Raw genomic sequence first — 19,236 nt, forward strand, 5'->3', positions numbered from 1 at the left:
CAGAACTGCATACAAATACTCCTACACTTTTCAACAAAACAAGAATTTTTTTTTGTTTTCCAGACCCTAAATTTTTACACATTAAATTTTAGTACATTAAGCACCTTGTACAAACCCTGTTGTTTCTGTATTGCTGCAATGTTTGACAATTAATAAAACAACAAATCAATAACTCTTATTATAGATTTTTTTTTAGATGTGTCACTTTTTAACAGTGAAAAAATAAAATACAATTCTACCTTTGTTAATACAGCAGTGTGATTCTCTCCACAGCATATATAAACAACCCCTTGTGACCTGAGTGTCTTCAGCAAGGTTGGAAAACATCGATCTTCAAAAGAAAAAAAAAGTAATATTTTTTAGTGCTGTAATAGACCCAAAGCCAATTACCTTAAATTAACTCACTTACCTTTGTTATCATTTAAGCCAAGCTGGCCAAACTTGTTTTGCCCCCAACCAAATACAGCCCCAGACATTGTAAGAGCAAAGCTATGGGCACCTCCTGCAGAGATCTGGGCAAATGGAATGCCCTGTAAAGACTGGATGACCTGAGGGGTCAAGATGCAAGGTCCTTCTTTCCCTAGTCCTAACTGTCCATATCTATTTTGCCCCCAGGAGAAAATATGTCCCCCTGATTAAAAAAAAAACAAAAAAAAACATAATGAAGCAATTTATTTGGCAATAAGAGATTAACATTAGTAACAATCTACCAAATAGCAAAGTTAAAGAAAACTATTTTATTAAGAATATCTAAATAAATAGGATATGTGATATATAAACACAGATTAGTTGACTAAAGAAATACATAAATACATAATACTGATTTAGTCTTTCTGGTCCTTGGAAAGCCATGCTTCACACCAGAGTTAAATTGTTTGTATATTGTCAATATGCAGCTTCCAACTACAAGTCTTGCTGGGCTTTAACAATACGTAACCCCCAAAAAACAATGACTGAGTATCATACTTACTCCGAGAAAGTGCAAGGGAATGCCTATAACCACAGGAGACTTGAACAACATGGACCTCTGACAAACTCTTGATTGTTCTATTGAGAAGGAAATCAAATACATATTACAATACCAGTTTAACTGAATTACTACTCATATTTGGAATTGTCACTGTTAAATCACTCAATATAAAAATGTAGGAGGCAGATGGGTTTGTTGTGGGTTAGGGTTCGTTTTTTCTAAAAACAAAAAACAAACAAAAAAAAAAAAAACTATTTTTCCACAAAGTTTCCAAAAATTTTCAGTCCAGAATAAAGATCATTTACTTGTGTAGACTGTTCTTTGATACACATGGACCAACAAGGAACATATCATCACACTATTGCTCTTTTGAAATGTGGGAGATTATCAAAGAACATCAGTAGAAATTACCAGATAATTTTGTATAAAATGCACAAATAAAACAGTATGACTTGTGAGTACAGTTCAAATGTGTGCAATTGTGGTTAATTAATGCAATGCACACAATATGTTTAAAAATTTGTTTGGGGTATCTAGGGTTGTGTAGAAAAGTACAGAAAAAGTCCAAGCTCTTTAGTTTTAAGTGTTGTCATGGTTGAGGGCACAAATGGCATGAGAGAAGAAGCTCCTACTCATTCTCTTATTGCTGGCCTTCAGGGAGTGGCAATGCTTCCCCGGATGCATCAAAGAGAAGCATCCATTCTTTAGATGCCGGAGACCCTTTTTGCTGTAAACAGATTGCAGGTAAAAAACACTGAGGTACCAGAAACTGTCCACTTTTTCCAATGGGGTTCACTTCATCCTAATGGCTGGTAACTCTTCCCCTGCTTCATTCTTACATCTCTCATCAAGCCCCATTGTCTTGCTGCCATTCAAGAGGAGGTTTCTCCTCCATGTAAGCCTTTTCTTCACTATTAGAGATCAGGCCAAACTTGACTGCAAATTTGTTGTCTGCCTGTGAGTACGGTGGAGATCCAGGGACAATGGGACAGGCTAAATCCAATGACCTCCAACTTGGTGAAGAGTATGTAAGGAATTATGTTGTTAAATGCTGAACTGTAGTAAAAAAAACAACAATATTTTGACAAAACTATCCATTTATGTAGTTTAGGTGGCTCAGGGCTGAATGTAGGATGTGTGTGATGTTGTCCTGATTAGTGATTGAGATGGTATGCAAATTGTAATGTGACAGTGTGTCAGTAAGTGAAGAAGCGATGAAATCTCTGACCAATCTATCAAAGCACTACATCACTGAGGTCAAAGCTACTGCAGACTGGAATTTCTCCGGGACAGAAACAGTAATGAATTGCATGTGGGGACAAATGACTGTTGCAGAAAGGGATTCGAAACCATTGATGGGAGATCAGGAAGTCAGTCCAGAGAGATTAATTGCATCAAACAATGCTTAAAGATCAAGGAAAATGAGGACTGATGACAGATTGGCCGATCTAGCAGCCGGTAGCTTCTAAATGACAGCCAAGAGCACAGTCTCTGTTGAATGTGCTGCATTGAACTAGACAGATTGGCTGATCTAGCAGCATGTAGCTTCTAAATGACATCCAAGAGCACAGTCTCTGTTGAATGTGCTCAGTGAACAAGACTGGTTGATATCTTGGGGGGTTTTCTATGTGAGACAAAGAGACTGTTGAATATAAACTGTAAATTCAAGGATTTTAAAAAGAAAAGAAAGACGTGATACTTGTCTTGGTGTAGTTGATGATGTATGAGGAAAGCAGAGCAGTTTTCTTTATGATGGGAATAACAGGTAGTAACTTCTTGTAACCTCATCTATCCACCTCTGTTTTTTGAGTCTTAAACAGTGGTGATAGGTGGACTCTCGACTTTATCCTTCCACTACTCCTTTGAATTGCTAATTGAGGCCTGGATATCCCCACAGAACACTGCAATGGCTGCTCAATCCCCTGCCTATGCTTTCTCTCACTCACTACAAGAAGCAGGCAGGGTGGTGGTACAGGTCTACTGTTGTTTTACACCTCTCCTTTTGTCTTAAACCATCTCTTCTTTTAAATTTCATGCTGTTTCAGTTACCTCTCCAATCTACTTTGTCATCATTGTCATCTACCTTCCTCCTGGTCCCCTGGGAGACTTCCTGGAGGAAAGAGACACACTGATCAGCGTATTCCCTTCTGACAGTGCTTGGCGATTTCAAACTCCCCTCTTACAAGCTTCAATCTTCTTCCCTCCTGACATTTCTGGACTCCTTCTCTCTGATGTTCAACAGGTGCCTCCCCACACACAAGGGAGGAAATGGACCTGGTATTCACCCGTCCTTCCCCAGCTTCAGACGTGACTGCTACCCCACTTCACATATCTAACCATCACCTGGTTTCCTTCACTATCACTCTCCCTAGTTAAAACCAACTTTCAACATCTCTCTCTTACCCACCAGAACCTCCACTCCTATCTCTCCTTCTTCTATAGCTTCTGGTAGTCTTTCATCTCTTCCTGATCCTGAATCTTTTACCTCACTACACTTGGACTTAGCCACAGACACTTTCCTCTCCTCTCTTTCCTCAACCATGGACGATCTTTGTCCTCTGTCCACTAAACCCAAGATGATATTGTTCTTCTCCTTGGCTATCAGGTTCAGCAATTAAAGAGAACTAAGATCAGCAGAGAGAAAGTTGAAGAAATCACAATTCGATGCAGAACTTTAGATGTAACTTCTCTTTAGATGTAACTTCCGCCAAGACTTCCTTCTACAAGGAAAAGTTTGAAGTTTCTGCACAAGACACTCGTAAGATCCACAACAACATCTCTTCCCTACTCAACACCCCTGCACCACCTGCTTCATTCTCCCTGACTGCTGAAGTCTTTGCTTGTTCTTACAATGCAACTTTCATACCTTCACTACTGCCCCGAATGCACCAACATTTCACAGCCAGGCTTTCCCTACTCATTCATGGCCACATTTCATAAATGCAGCTCATCCAGTCTTCCAATCCTACCACCTGTCTCTTGGATCCAGTCTCTTCCACTATGCTCCAGACTATCTCAATAGACCTTCTGCCCTTCATCTCTAGAATCATCAATGGATCCCTAACACCTTCAAGAGAGCAAGGGTTATCTTTATACTACTGCAACTCACTGCTGGCAATTTGTCCTCTGCAAATGATGCAGCTGCATGACTTGTTTTCAACCTACCACCCAACTGCTACGCTCCATCCACTGGCTTCCAGTAGCTGCACGCATTAAAATCGAAACACTGATGCTTGCCTACAAACACAAAAATCGAACAGCTCCCTCTTACATTAAATATCTTATCACTCCTCACACGGGACCTCGATCCCTCAGATCTACCAGCACTGCGCGATCGGTCCCACTATTTGTCTGGGTAAGAGGTGGGTATACAGCAAGACCCTTTTCTGTTCTGGCACAAAGGTGGTGAAATTAACTTTGCCTAGACGACTGAACAGCTGAGCCACTGGCTATATTCAAACGACGGGTGAAGACCAACCTCTTCCTGAAATACCCTTGTTTGTTGAAAAACCCTTGTTTGTTATGTGCCCTGAAAAACCCTTGTTTGTTATGTGCATGTTAAAACAACAAGAAGAGTTTTAGGTTGATGGTATCCTGTCTGTAACCTAGTGAACCAGTGTTAATGTATTCATCAATAGAGCACTTTTGTATGCCACTCTGGATAAGGGTATCTCCAATTTGCCATAAATGTAAATGGTCCAGGGTTCTTTCCCCCTGGTGGGGCAGGTAATACCTTGGTGAAAGTTTGGCATTGCACTTTTGAAAGTGGGGCTGTTGAAATCCCAAACTACAATGAGTGATTGTCCAGGTAATAAGTCTATAGTGAGAGCCTCGTGAGGTTCACCATGCAGTGTCCATGTCTGCCTCTGGTGGAATATAAATAGCACTGACTTTGACCAAGGTGAATAACTGAGATAGGCTTAAACATTTACATTTGATGGTCAGGAGGTCCAAGGTGTAAAAGTAGAAAGATCAAGTGTGAAAGTGAAAAGCTGCTTGATATTAGTATGTTGCAAATTCAAAATAAAGATGAAAAGGGTTCTGACAAACATTATTTATACACTGTAAAATAAATGTTAACTGTGTTTTACTTAACTTTTATATAGTGTGTACATTTTATTTTGAAGCAAACAGGGACAATAAAATAAAAATTTGAAAACAGATTTCTTCAGTTTGTCAAATAAGCTTTAGTGTATTTTACTATTAGTCTGTTTTAAATGATGAGTATAGCTGCAAGTAGTTTCCCTGAGACATGTCCATAATAAAGGAGTTTTATGGAAAATAAGAAGTATTTCACCTGGGCACACGCATACATTCTTCCATGCTGGAAAGGCCAAGCTGTCCATCAGAAGCCTGTCCCCATGCAAACACTTGCCCTTTGTCACTTAGAGCAAGAGTGTGAGCTTCACCACAAGATACCGCTACAATGTTCTGAGCATCAAGTGCCATTACCTGCTCTGTATAATAAATATGCAAAAAGGATACATCTGTTAGTATCCAATAAATGCATTACAAATCTAAAAAGTGTTCATCTTCATCCACCGTGTAGATAACCTCAAAATAATGCTTAAAGCTTATACATAGCTAATCATTAATTTATTTCTAAAGTTCGGAATATTGTGATAGCTAAAATAACAATGTCAATGTCCAAATATACAGTGTCAATTGAAACACTCAAATCAAACCAGACAAATATATTATACTTGGTAATTCTTTAATTAAAAATTCCAATATTTGATATCTGTAATTTGCAAAAGTATGTCAACCTAATTAGTATTTAATTTTATGGACAGATTCAAGTCCTTCTGTTTTCAATCAATGGGATGGCAATCAGGTGTCTGTGAGTGCCCTGTTATATTTAAGGAAAAAGGGATATATCAAAGTCTGATGTTCACAATATTTGTTTTTGTGAAGGAATGGGATAAAATTCATGCAAGCCACTGTGCAGAACTGATCAAAAGGTACCGGAAGCTTTACTTGATTTTTGCTGCACAAGGGGTCACAACAGATTCTAAAAGCAAAGGTTCACATACTTTTGCAAGTCACAGATATGTAATTCTATTTTTTTTCAATGCTTAAATGAAGATATAGATTATATTATATATTATAAGAATAAAAATACATAAATATAAATGTATTACATAAATAAATTAATACATACATTTAAAGTTTAAAATATGTATGATATTTTTGGCACATTTTTTGGACTGCATTCAGAAGTTGCATGTACTGAAAAACTGTAATTGTATTTCTCTGTTGTCCTTTACATATACTGTACATTATTGTAACTCAACTGTTACAAAGCCACAAGCTAAATTAAAAAAACCCTACATATGATCTTGGCCTGGTTCTGCTGTAAGTCTTTAAGCAACATTCTGGCAATTCCTTTAGGTGATTTTTTTGAATGCCACCCATACATGAAAATGGTGCCTTAGAACCACTGTCAAACAGATATTATGTGAAAGTTGGTCCATTCTCAATAGAGTTATGACTCTAGTAGTGTTAGTGACCAGATAGTAATATGTAAGTGCACACAACACTGAACAACAGAGAGATAGCCTATAGCTTGTGGGTTTCGTAACTTTAATTGGTTTTGACAGCTAAAGGTAAAAGGTCATGGTCAAATTCACCTTAAAACATAATGTTGTTAGTTTAATGTGAGGTAAAAAGGTCATATGGTGGTTATGTCTCAAACTATATTTTGTCATTTAAAAGTCAATTGTTAATGGATGATGACCAACAGGAAGCAACAAGATCAGTTAACAATTACCACTTGAATGACACAAACACAGACACACGAACTCTGGTAGTAAAACCCCAACTCAAATTCTATTAAACTCATGACCATCAGAGTGTCGTAGTGTCTCTGATAGCAATTAGCACGTGGAGAGAGAGAAAGTATTTGAAAGAAAAATGTGTTTGTGTGCATGTGTTGCCTTCATGTGCATTATTGGTAAATCTTTGAATCTATGGCAATTCTTTGAATTCTTTGCAACTATGGACACTTGTCCTGATGCACCAAAAAAAGGGGGGACTGGAGGTCATGGGGTGGGTGTCGTTTGGGGGTATCACTGATTAATTATTCATGGCTAATTGTTGAAACCTGATATGGTGTCTATTGTGGAGATGTACTGTTTTTCCATTTTTGTTTGCAGGTTTTTGGTGAAAAGAAATCTATTCTATATAATAGATTTCTTTTCACCAAAAACCTGCAAACAAAAATGGAAAAACAGTACATCTCCACAACAGAAACCCACAAGCTATACCCCATGACCCCCAGTAAGATGTTAACAATTACAAGGAAAGATAGACAAGCATGTCTTAATGAACATTGAAAAATTAACCAACACAATCTCCCTACCGAGAAAATATAGGCAAAACACCTAAATGGTGTCTTGCTTGTTATTAAGTTAATAGTTTATGTTTTGCTGATTATTTAGAAAATGATGTGATTATTAGGATAAAAGCATAAATAGTTTTAATATATATGTTGATATATTGTATTCACATCAACTAACATGATTCAAGTTATTCAGGTGGGTTGTTATGTATTTTATTATATATAATTTCATTCTATTTTAACCCCTTCAGTGCATAAAGCTCCTTCACATTTTATGTTTTCTTTTAGATGACACAAAATCGACAGGAAAACAAGAGGACAATTTAATTTCATACAATTTAAAAAATATAATGTTGGTCAAGAGGAAAATAATTTCGAACTAGATTTGTAAACTTCGTCGCGACAAACTTTGATGTTGGTTTTGACGGTGCAAGTATTCGCAAAGGCCGGTGCATTTTGGAGGCGAGTGGACAAAAATATTGTGAAAGCTACTGGACAGCTAGGGTGCTGAAACTTTTGGAGGTGAGCGGACATGAGCATGTGACGTGATCTGAATACCCGTGAGGTAGTTCCCCTCATTGTGCTGAGTGTTGTGATATGTCACATGTCCCTGTTGTGCAAATGTTTAATTTTCACATGACGTCACGTGACGTGACCAGAATACCCGTGGGGCAGTTCCCCTCATTGTGCTGAGTGTTTTGATATGTCACATGTCCATCTTGTGCAAATTTTTAATTTTCACGCGACCTCATGTGACGTTACGTGACGTGACCAGAATACCCGTGGGGCAGTTCACCTCATTGTGCTGAGTGTTTTGATATGTCACATGTCCATGTTGTGCAAATTTTTAATTTTCACGTGACTTCACGTGACGTGACCAGAATACCCGTGGGGCAGTTCCCCTCATTGTGCTGAGTGTTTTGATATGTCACATGTCCATGTTGTGCAAATTTTTGATTTCACTTGTTTTGGGGGCGGGGCTACACGTGACGTCACGTGGTGTCGAGTGACGTCACCAAAATACGGGGGGGGGGTGCCAATACTTTTGGCAAAAAGTGGCTACTGAGAGTTTGGACATTTCATGTCAATACTGCAGTCATTATGGGATTCTACTTATTATACTGCATAGAACAGTACATGCAATTCTTAATGTTGGATGTATTGTGTGTGTGAGAGCTTAGAGGACTTTTTGGAATTCCCTATTCAAGTCTATGGGATGTTCGATCGTCGACTACGGGAAAACCGAAAATTCCGTCGGAACTCCGGAAAAAAAATTTCGTCCAGAGTAAGGTCCTAAAGAACCTGTCCGAGTTCGGTGTAAATCGCTCGAAAACTTGCCGAGTTATAAACCTCAAAAATTTATAATGGAAGTCTATGAGAAAAAAGGCCATTTTCAGCTTCCGTACCGGGAATGCCGGAATTCCGATTGCTTAGAAAAATAGGAGCAACAAACTTCAGACCAGGGTCTACGACATATCTAGAGTCCAGGGTCTAGAATAATAATAATAACTAGATTTGTAAAGTTCGTCGCGACAAACTTTGATGTTGGCTTTTACGGTGCAAGTATTCGCAAAGGCCGGTGCATTTTGGAGGCGAGTGGACAGAAAGATTGTGAAAGCTACTGGACCGCTATGGTGCCAATACTTTTGGAGGTGAGCGGACATGAGCATGTGACGTGACCATAATACCCGTGGGGCAGTTCCCCTCATTGTGCTGAGTGTTTTGATATGTCACATGTCCATGTTGTGCAAATTTTTAATTTTCATGTGACCTCACGTGACATCACATGAAATGTCCAGAATACCCGTGGGGCAGTTCCCCTCATTGTGCTGAGTGTTTTGATATGTCACATGTCCATGTTGTGCACATTATTGATTTCACTTGTTTTGGGGGCGGGACTACACGTGACGTCACGTGACTCACCCAAGGTGGGGCCTTGCAACTAGCGTAGTGAGCATATATGGCCGATACACTACAAAATACTACAAAAACTAGGGTTAGGGTTAGATGATCAAATAGGCCATGCCTGCCCGATGACCCAATATCTGTTCTGAATATATTCTGAAATCCCTAGAAATAAGTGCATCCTGTATTCTTCTGACGAAGAATAAAAAAAATCTAACGTTTTATCCAACACATTTTTATTGATATCGATCATGTGTCTATCGCGATACATTGTTATCGTTTTATCGCGCAGCCCTAGTCTAGAACAACAAATTTTAACCCAGAAGTAGTTGGTACCCTTTTAAAAGCAACATACTGCACACAATGCAAACACACAAACATGGGATCAGCTTTGTGAGAGCTGGACTTTTCAGTTTTAAGAGTTTGGTATGTGTGTACACATTAAGCAGCTAACTGGAATTGATCTGAAGGAGATGTTCCTCACCATCTTATCTAAAAAGGGACAGCGGCTTCTAAACTTTCCTTAACCTGTTGATGCAAAAAGTAAGAAATAACTGCTGCAAAACTTGGTGCTGATCCTACTTGCCTACTGAGGGAAAAAAAAGGAAGAGATGTTGCTTCAATATGTGGAAGAGCCTTGCCTTGTAGAAGATGTAAAGCTAAACAAGTTATCAGCAATACCCTGCATCATTGTCAGTGATAGGACTGAACGAATAACATTTAGGGTGAATAAAATCTTTGCTGTGTGTGGATGACCATGTCGGTCAGCCACCACCGAAGACTAATTTTGACCCAGGAAAAACCCTTATTAACCAACCACCAGCCTGTAACACTGCGGTGGCTTCTACACCCACCCAACGGCAGTTTATTCTCCAGCAGGATATTATACACCTGCATACATACAAACGAAGGCTACGTCCTTTCTTTTAAATAAAAACCTGTGACGTCATCTATTGGTTAACGGATGTCACACTATGGCCTGTGCGTTTGCTTCGTCTCATACTCTCATTCACTGTCAGAGTAAACGGTTTACATTGAAACAAAAAATATAGACCTTCCTACCAACCCTTTTTATTTATTTATTTTTTTCATTGTTACTGCAAACCAAAATATTTTTAAGGATGGCCTAAGTGGTCAGAATCTGAATCAGGTTTATTGGCCAAGTGTGTTGACACACACAAGGAATTTGGTTCCAGCTGTTTGTGACTCTCAAAAGTACAGAAATAAATAACACTATACTATACAAACTATACAAGACAATGCAGACGATGAGATACAATATAGACAGAATGAGTATTACATATGAACATAGAATATGAACAATCAGTTATGTACATAAAGTGTGGGAGTGCAAATAACAATATTGTGCAATATTATGCTTTTTGTACAATATATAGCAGCAGTAGTGTGTAATATATACAGATGATGACTGACAGTCCTGATAATGCAGTACTTATAGATATAAAACAGTGAATATAATTATGGTGAGTTGTTAATCAGGGTGATTGCCTAGGGAAAGAAACTGTTCCAGTGTCTGGCAGTTTGTGTAAGCAAAGTTCTGTAGCGTCTGCCATAAGGGAGAAGCTGAAAGAGGTTGTGTCCAGGGTACGAAGGATCAGTGGTGATTTTTCTTGATTTTTTTCATGGTATATGCTTGTGCTGATCTGATTTAACTTTGATTACTATATTGGTAATGTGGTTCTTGGTGAGCGGTAATATATTATAAAAAATATATATTATAAGTAATAGTGACTTCTTTTTTTATTTTCATCTGATATATGTTCACATCTCAGTGACAGGACAAAGCTGTCACCAACAAACTGATACTTGTTTTTGTCTGTTTGTACATACATTGTGTAAAAACATGCATGAAAATAAGTGTTATTGGCACATCTGTGTCATTCTAGTGCTAATTGTTAACCTATTCTGTAGCACTCTGTTGTTCGGCATCTTAAAGGAAATTTGGGGTTGTGGGAAGAAAATTGATAGCAATATCTGTTCATTGTTCATTGAAAGGATGATTGTTTATGTGTCTAGCCATGTCTCGATAACAGAACAGAGGCAATATTCTTCACTCTTTTGTACATCCATTAACATAATTACAAAAAGCATTACATCCATCAAACTTTGACCTTTAGTTGACAAAATGTAGTTCAGTATACCCACAATATGAACTTTTTTTTTTTTTTTTTTTTACAGTTACTCTGTACCAACAGATTTGTTCCAATTTATCTCACTATTTCTATTTATATATGCATGCATATTGCTTTAGCTGTACCTGGTTTTTTGCGTGCTCTGTCATGCCCCAGCTGTCCTAAGTCATTGCAGCCACAGGTATACACAGTTCCATCCTCAAGAAGAAAAACAGTGTGTCTTCTCCCACAGCCTACACCTCGAACCATCTTCCCATTAAAGAATTCACATTTTTGGGGCTCTACAATGATTTCTTCATCAATTCCACCCAATCCAAGCTGACCATAGGAGGCATTTCCCCAGCACAACATGGTTATGGCTTCCACTTCAACAAGTTCAAAAACCTGTAACATTACAAACATAATTTAATAACAACAGGTAGGTTGAGTCAAAGGGTGAGTCAATGTATATCAACCAGCAGCATGATTTTTCAAGATTCAATTTTATTTTCTCAGATGCTTACACAATACTTATTAAATATTATTATTCTGTGTTTCGTAAGGTTCTGCATCTTCACTGAAATATGTACGAAATAGCGTTGAATTTATCTGCAGGTTCGGAGTGAATGGTCACAAATGAGGACACTTGATGGAATTTGAAGAAGAAAAGAAAAAAAAACATTTGAGAATACATCATTTAGTTAGCAGATTCTCTATAGCAGTGATTCCCAACCCCCGGTCCCTGGACCGGTGCCGGTCCGTGGACCCGTTAGTACCGGGCCTTGAAATATTCCCAGAATTTTTTTTTATAATAATAATAATAATAATTGTCTTTTTTAAGTGCTATGACATGTCATGTTATTTAATCCAAAACATAAACTAATAAATAAATTAAATAAAAATAAATATATAAATTTATAATAAATAAATTAAAATGTGTTTCTTTGAGCACCTTGCGATTGCTTAGCAACGTGTCGTATCTGAACGGACTGCAAAAAAAGCACGGTGCACCTGACGTGACCGAAGTATGTGGAGAGATGAGCGGGCCTCAGCAAACTTCAATGGCTAATTTCATTGTGGGCAGTTCTCATGAAAGGAAAGGAGATGACCAACTCGAAAATAGCGAGAGAGAAAAAAAGTCAAGCTTCAATCGTAAATACGATACCTCATACATTAGGTATGGATTTACGACAACAGGTGATTCCGTGGCGCCAAATCCGTTGTGTGTTATTTGTGGTGAAAAACTCTGCAATGAAGCCGTCAAAACTTCAGCGGCACTTAACCACCAAACACCCAACTCTCAAAGACAAAACGGAGGATTTTTTTCGAAAGAAAGAAACGTGAGTTGGACGCTCAGCGGCAAGTTTTGATATCTTCAACATCAGTAAACGTAGCTGCAACAAAGGCGTCATATCTGGTTGCTCACCGAATAGCTAAAGCTAAAAAAAACTTTACAATCGGAGAAGAGCTAATTTTGCCGGCTGCAAAAGATATTTGTCGGGAACTTTTTGGGGGGAAAGCAGCTAGCAAGTTGGAACATGTTCCACTATCTGACAATACTGTTGCCAGGAGAATTGATGACATGGCTGAAGATATTGAGGGGCAGCTGTTGGGAAGATTAAAAGCATCTCCGTGGTACGCAATTCAAGTGGACGATTCGACTGACGTGGAAAGTAAGGCGATCTTGTTAGTTTATGTGCGGTACGTGCATCAAGATGAGGTGCAGGAAGATTTGCTCTGTTGTCTCTCACTTCTAAGCACAACCACTGGCTCCAAAATATTCCAAGCATTGAACAAATACGTTGCAGGCAGACTGGAATGGAAGTTTTGTGTCAGTGTCTGTACTGATGGGGCTGCCGCGATGCCGGTTGTCGGGGTTTACTGCCAGGGTGAAAGAAGTTGCGCCAGAATGTGTGTCAACTTACTGCATGATTCACCGAGAGATGCTAGCAAGCAAGAAGATGTCTCCAGAGCTTCACACGGTCCTTAATAATGCTATACGTGTCATCAACCACATTAAAGCTCATGCACTGAATACGCGTTTGTTTGAATTATTGTGTGAGGACATGGATGCTGATCACATGCGCCTGCTTCTACATACAGAAGTTCGGTGGCTGTCCAAAGGGAAAGCCCTAACACGAGCTAAGAGAGGAATTACAGAATTTCATCTCCAACAAGCAGTCACCCTTAGCAGCGCACTTCAGTGACAAGAGATGGCTAGCAAAACTGGCCTACTTGAGTGACATTTTCATGACCTTGAATGACTTGAACCTGACAATGCAGGGGAGGATGGCTGACACATTCAGTTTGGCGGATAAAATCGCTGGGTTTAAAGCCAAGCTGGAAACCTGGGCACGGCGTGTCAACCGGGGTGTTTTTGATATGTTCAGCAACTTCTCCAGTTTTTCCGAGGATGCTGAAGGACTTGGCCAGTTGATACATTGCCACCTGACATCACTGTCTGATGAGTTTGAGCGTTATTTCCCATCTGAAAAAGACCCAAGGAATGGCAAAGTATGGATGCGCAACCCATTCCAAGGTAAATATATGCAATTTACATAAAACGTCCCTTCACAAAGTATATTTTCTATTTAATTTTCAATTTGGCAAAATAGTAATTTCAGTAAATGCAGATTTTTCAAACAATAATAGGCTACTTTTTATATTTAATTACTTTAAATATATTATATTGACTGTTGTGGACGCGCTCTTCCAGGAACAACGTGCTGAAAATGACAACTACCAATGAATTCACAACAATTTAATAAAATAGTGTTCTCATCGTTATTATTAGCTGTGCATTTCTGTTTGAGCTGCGCGCGTTGAATAGATTCCGGTAAACTGGAGCACTTTGCTACAGCTTTATTTAACTCAAAGAAACGTATCCTGACCTATATGATATTAATCATATATATATAAAATTAACAGAACATTACAAATTATATCTGCACAAAATTACGAGAATGCACAAGTGAATTTGAACTAAGTTATGTGCCATTCAGAATGACTCATGTTGTGGACGCGCTCTTCCTGGAGCAACGCAACACGGCAACTAAACCCAAATAATTCACAATGTTTTATTACAATATTGTTCTCTTTATAATGTTATGTAATATGACAGTCCCAATAGTCATTATTAGTTGTGCAGTGCCGTTTGAGCTGCGTGCGCTGAAGCTGAGGATCACCAAAGGCTACCCTTTACTACATTAATTTTTAACCAAATGACAGTATGTCATGGGATAAAATAAACACAATATTACAAAATATTACAAAATAAACATAATTTGCACAAAACAAAAGGCTGCAAATGAACACGCAAACTAATAGTCATGATGGTGTAAAATGGTCCCAAACATAACTCCGGCACGCTCTCTTTACATGTTTTGCGGTTGAGCAGCACACCCGCGCATGAACCTGCTTATCGTCATTTAATCGTTAACATCCCTATTTTGCACTAAAACACCAAAGCAAATTCATTGTATGTGAAAACTTTCATGCTAATAGAAGTACATTTTATTCTAATTCTGAAGATGATGCCGGTCAGAACCAGCTCTCATCAAGACAAGAAGACCAGCTGCTAGAGCTCAAAAATGACGGAGGCCTGAAAACTCTCTTTATTTCAACACCATTGACGTCCTTCTGGATCAAAGCATCAAAAGAATACATTGAGATCAGCACCCTTGCACTGAAAACCCTGCTCCCGTTCCCGACTTCATATCTGTGCGAGGCAGGTTTTTCTGCCATGACTGCCACCAAGACCAAACTTAGAAACAGACTGGATGTGAGGAATACCCTGCGTGTCTCATTGTCAACCATCAAGCCCCGGTATGATGTTCTTGTGGCTGCCAAGCAATCCCAGGGGTCTCACTGATATGGATATCAGACTGTAAGCTGGTTTTCGTTCATATTTGTGAAGCAGACCTTTTCAAATTTCGTTTTTTTTGCATCCTGTAATTTGTGTGCATTGTTTTGGATGCATATATGTTTTTATGGATGCAAATAGGCTATAGTAATATGAATAAGCAGTTCATGTTCTGTTCTCATTGGCCTGGTCTGGTATTTTTTGTTAAAGCTTAATCTCTAATTTTATACTTTTAAAAATTATTGGCTGAAATCACTGTGTGTTTGCTATTGTATTCTAAAACTGTCTGAATATTGAAACTATCTCTTATTTTCATACAATTAGCCTTTGTTGTCACCTGTTGGTGAGTGAAAACACTAAGTTGCTGTTGAAGTGATTGTCTTTAATGGTTCTGGAGAGATTTGACAGGTGATATGGACTGGTATTTTCATACATTTTGCCATTATGCTGTGAAAGTTGCTTTTGAAGTAGACCTAATTGTATGGGAGAAAAGGGAAACATTTTGTGAACCGATCTGAAAGTTAAAAAGATTGGTATATTCCAAGTTTGCTGCCACCATGTTCATTATATGCAATTAAATGATAGGCTGTTACTGTTTTACACGAGTGACATGTTCCAAACGATGCATCTTAAAAATGAGGCATTAAAATTGACAACCGGTCCCTGGAATTTCTTTTATGAATAAGCCGGTCCCTAGCACAAAAAAGGTTGGGAACCCCTGCGCTATAGCACACTAGTCCGTTCATGAACAACAGTAGTACCAGTTCGCTCATAATCAGATCGACCAATCTTGTTCAGACAAAGTATTTCTTCACATTCTAGTCTTTAAATATATGACTTCCACATATGAAAACACATAGGACTACCAACGCAGTCTTTGTAAAAGCACCGTGCTTACTTAAACATTAAAAGGCAGGGTCTCCGATTTTTGAGAAGTGCTTCAGAAAACTGAGTCGGGCAAAATAATAAACAAAAATCAAAACAAAAATCAAAACAAACGTGTAGCCGATGAGCAGAAAGGGGCGGGACTTGTCAATATGCGGTGGAGAGAGTGTTCAGTGCGCATGTGTGACATTAGCAGAAAGCGGTTTTAACATTGACATGGAGGATAAAAACAGAAAGCGAAGAAAGGCTTACGATAATGCAAGAAGTAGGACCCGTGTTAATATAGGATCAGCTTTCCAGCACTGGAGAGAACTGAAGGAGCGGGAAGTTGGCCGCATATTCACAGATCGGAGTTTCCCGAGTCAATAACTCCTGAACTAAACGCTGTTACTACACAAATAACACCTGTTTTCTATCGTAGTAATGTAGAGAGGCAGCTACAACCGCGTTTTGTGTAGTAACAGCATTTAGCTCAGGAGTTATTGACTCGGGAAATTCAACTTTACTTAAGATGCCGAGACGCTTTTTTCCTTCTCGATAGGTGAGTAACGTTGGTTTTGCTTTGTTTCACAGAACTAATATATGCCGGCGTGTTTGTGGGCGTAAATCCCGGGACATGCCCCCCCCCCAACCCAAAAAATTATTTAAAAAATATCACACTCTCTATTGTGAAAAATATATGTATGTATACCTAAATAATTGTGTAAGTAGAAAGAAAAAAAAAAAAAGCAAAAATTGCATTTAGAAACAGTTGAGTTCCCCCTCCCCTTCCTCACAGTGGTTTGACCCACTGCCTGTTTTCCCAGGTCATCTCACCTACTCTGCACACGAGTCAGGTGTGTGGCTGCGGCTCAGTTAATGTTGAACTCCATTAAGTAGGGTATTTTATTCACTTTAGATAAAGCGATTCTCTTTAATGTAGTTGATGCAGATTCATTCATAAATTAGTCGCGGCAAAAATGCTGATTACCGATGTAATTTTCCATGAATCTGCTATATTAGCGATTAAAATATTACTTCCCTAGTTAACGTTAGCTTGTTTACAATAGCTTGTTGCATAGTGCACTGCAACTAACACGCCAAACCCTTTTCTCAAGCATTGTTTTATTTGGGACGACTTGGCATAATGTTAACTTAACATTAAAGGCCACAATTGGCATATTGTTTAGCTGTGCATTTACTAAATGAGCACTGTGTTACGTCCGAACTGACCTCACTGTATTTTTTTGTATAATCAATTTCTATTGTTATCTCTGGAAAATTGTCCATAGTGTGTGAGTGTGTGAGTGAATGAGAGTGTATGTGCCCTGCGATGGGTTGGCACTCCGTCCAGGGTGTATCCTGCCTTGATGCCCGATGACGCCTGAGATAGGCACAGGCTCCCCGTGACCCGAGGTAGTTCGGATAAAGCGGTAGAAAATGAGTGAGCGAGAGTGAGAATTTCTATTGTTATTAAGTGTCTTAATTAATTTTAAATAAAATTTTAAACCTTTTTTTATTGTGATTATTTTTATGATATTTTTACTTTCTTTAAAGAAAAACTTTGAAAATAACCATAATGATGCAGTCTCCATGCTACAATAATAATGATAAAAGCAATTTCTTCACTGTGGGGACATATCTTTATAAGTACAATTAGACTATTATTTGTGTCCCCCATTCAAAAATTCCTCCTGTGAAATTTTATATTTATTGTCCCCCCCTACTGTAAAATGAAATTTACGCCCATGGGCGTGTTTGTTTTGTTGATTTCAAATGTCGACATTGGCTTTCAAAAATCGGAGACCCTGCCTTTAAGACCCTGAGGTTGCTTTTTTTCCTTCTCGATAGGTGAGTAACGTTGGTTTTGATTTGTTTCACAGAACTAATATATGCCGTCCTTTGCATGATTATGCTTGTTCAATTCAATTCAAGTTTCAATTCAAGTTTATTTGTATAGCGCTTTTTACAATAGACATTATCTCAAAGCAGCTTTACAGAACATAAACACAGAGCAGAAGGTAAACATAATTAATGATAAAGTGTGTCATTTGTGTGTCATTTTTGTTTGTTTGTTTATCTGCAATCGTATTGTTGTTCCCTTCAGCTATGATAAAGACACGTTTCTTTCCATTAGTTGCCTGGGTTACGTATGTATGTGTGGGCAGAGCTATCAATACAGGGGTGGGACCCATTTGGGTTAGGGGCGTGTTTGTTTTGGTGATTTCAAATGTCAACATTGGCTTTCAAAAGTCGGAGACCCTGCCTTTAATCAGCACATGAAAGTGAAAGAGAACCATTCGTTCACCTAATGGATTCGGTAAAAACAGGTTTCTAGAAGTTTCTAGATCTGAAGGTGGCATACACGCAATCCATACACTGGTGAACAGCATTAAAACAAAAAAAAATCGCCATTTGTACAAGTATTTACAGAGACAGTTTAGTCTCTTGCTGCATCATCAGTTTTATGATGATATTTATGGTTAGCTATGTAACTGAATATTCCCGCATGTAAAATGTAAGCTACAAATAAAAACAAATGCTTGTTTGGACGGTAGGTGTATCTGAGATTACTAATTCTAATAGAATAGAATTACAGAGATATTAATTAAATTAATTGCACTCATTTATCGTATCGAATAACGGCGAAAAGGCACAACTACCCTGTATTATTTAGCGACTATTTTAGAACGTATAACTGTGCAAGAAACACAAAGCTAACCAAAAAAAGCAAACAGCGAGCCAGCGCCGCAAAATACACAGTTGTGCCCAGCGTTTTGTGTATAAAGCACGATTTTAAATCGGTCTGGTCTAACAAAATCGCCCCCTTTACAGGCCTGGCTATTCAAAACCATTAACAGCACATTCAAGGATGCATTTATAAATAGATTTGCTTACCTGTTGTTAGTCAGTGGCAGCTCATCTATTTTTAACACCTCTGTAGATCATAAAGTGTATACGGATTATTATGGGCTTGAGAAGGGTTGTCCTGTCAACAAATTCTTATAACACCGTAGTCCATGATGTAAGCAATGACATCGACAAATTCGTAAGTGGAAAGCTCGCGAAAGTATTTCGGTAACGTTCTAGAGATACAACGGATATGACGATAGGGTGTGTGTTTCAGTACGCGTTTGTGTTCGACTCGTAAGTTCCGACTTAA

General features: G+C 38.5%; 1 protein-coding gene across 6 annotated transcripts in view; it reads right to left on the bottom strand.

Moving 5' to 3' along the window:
- The window catches only part of herc4 (HECT and RLD domain containing E3 ubiquitin protein ligase 4), a 50,409-nt gene extending 31,258 nt beyond the window's left edge, over window positions 1–19,151 (bottom strand). For 2 of the 6 annotated variants that reach the window (XM_047812076.1, XM_027150093.2), the window contains exons 1-6: window positions 18,972–19,151; window positions 11,494–11,752; window positions 5,268–5,427; window positions 971–1,047; window positions 410–631; window positions 240–331 (exon numbers count right to left, since the gene is read on the bottom strand). In XM_047812076.1, the coding sequence (XP_047668032.1) occupies window positions 240–331; window positions 410–631; window positions 971–1,047; window positions 5,268–5,427; window positions 11,494–11,719 (777 nt within the window). In that variant the 5' untranslated portion in view covers window positions 11,720–11,752; window positions 18,972–19,151. The remainder of the gene's footprint in view (window positions 1–239; window positions 332–409; window positions 632–970; window positions 1,048–5,267; window positions 5,428–11,493; window positions 11,753–18,971) is intronic. The other 4 variants (XR_003441090.2, XM_027150092.2, XM_027150091.2 and 1 more) reach the window with 4 other exon arrangements.
- Between the last annotated feature and the right edge of the window lie 85 nt (window positions 19,152–19,236).

The sequence above is a fragment of the Tachysurus fulvidraco genome, chromosome 4 (assembly GCF_022655615.1).
Source record: "Tachysurus fulvidraco isolate hzauxx_2018 chromosome 4, HZAU_PFXX_2.0, whole genome shotgun sequence".
NCBI lineage: Eukaryota > Metazoa > Chordata > Actinopteri > Siluriformes > Bagridae > Tachysurus > Tachysurus fulvidraco.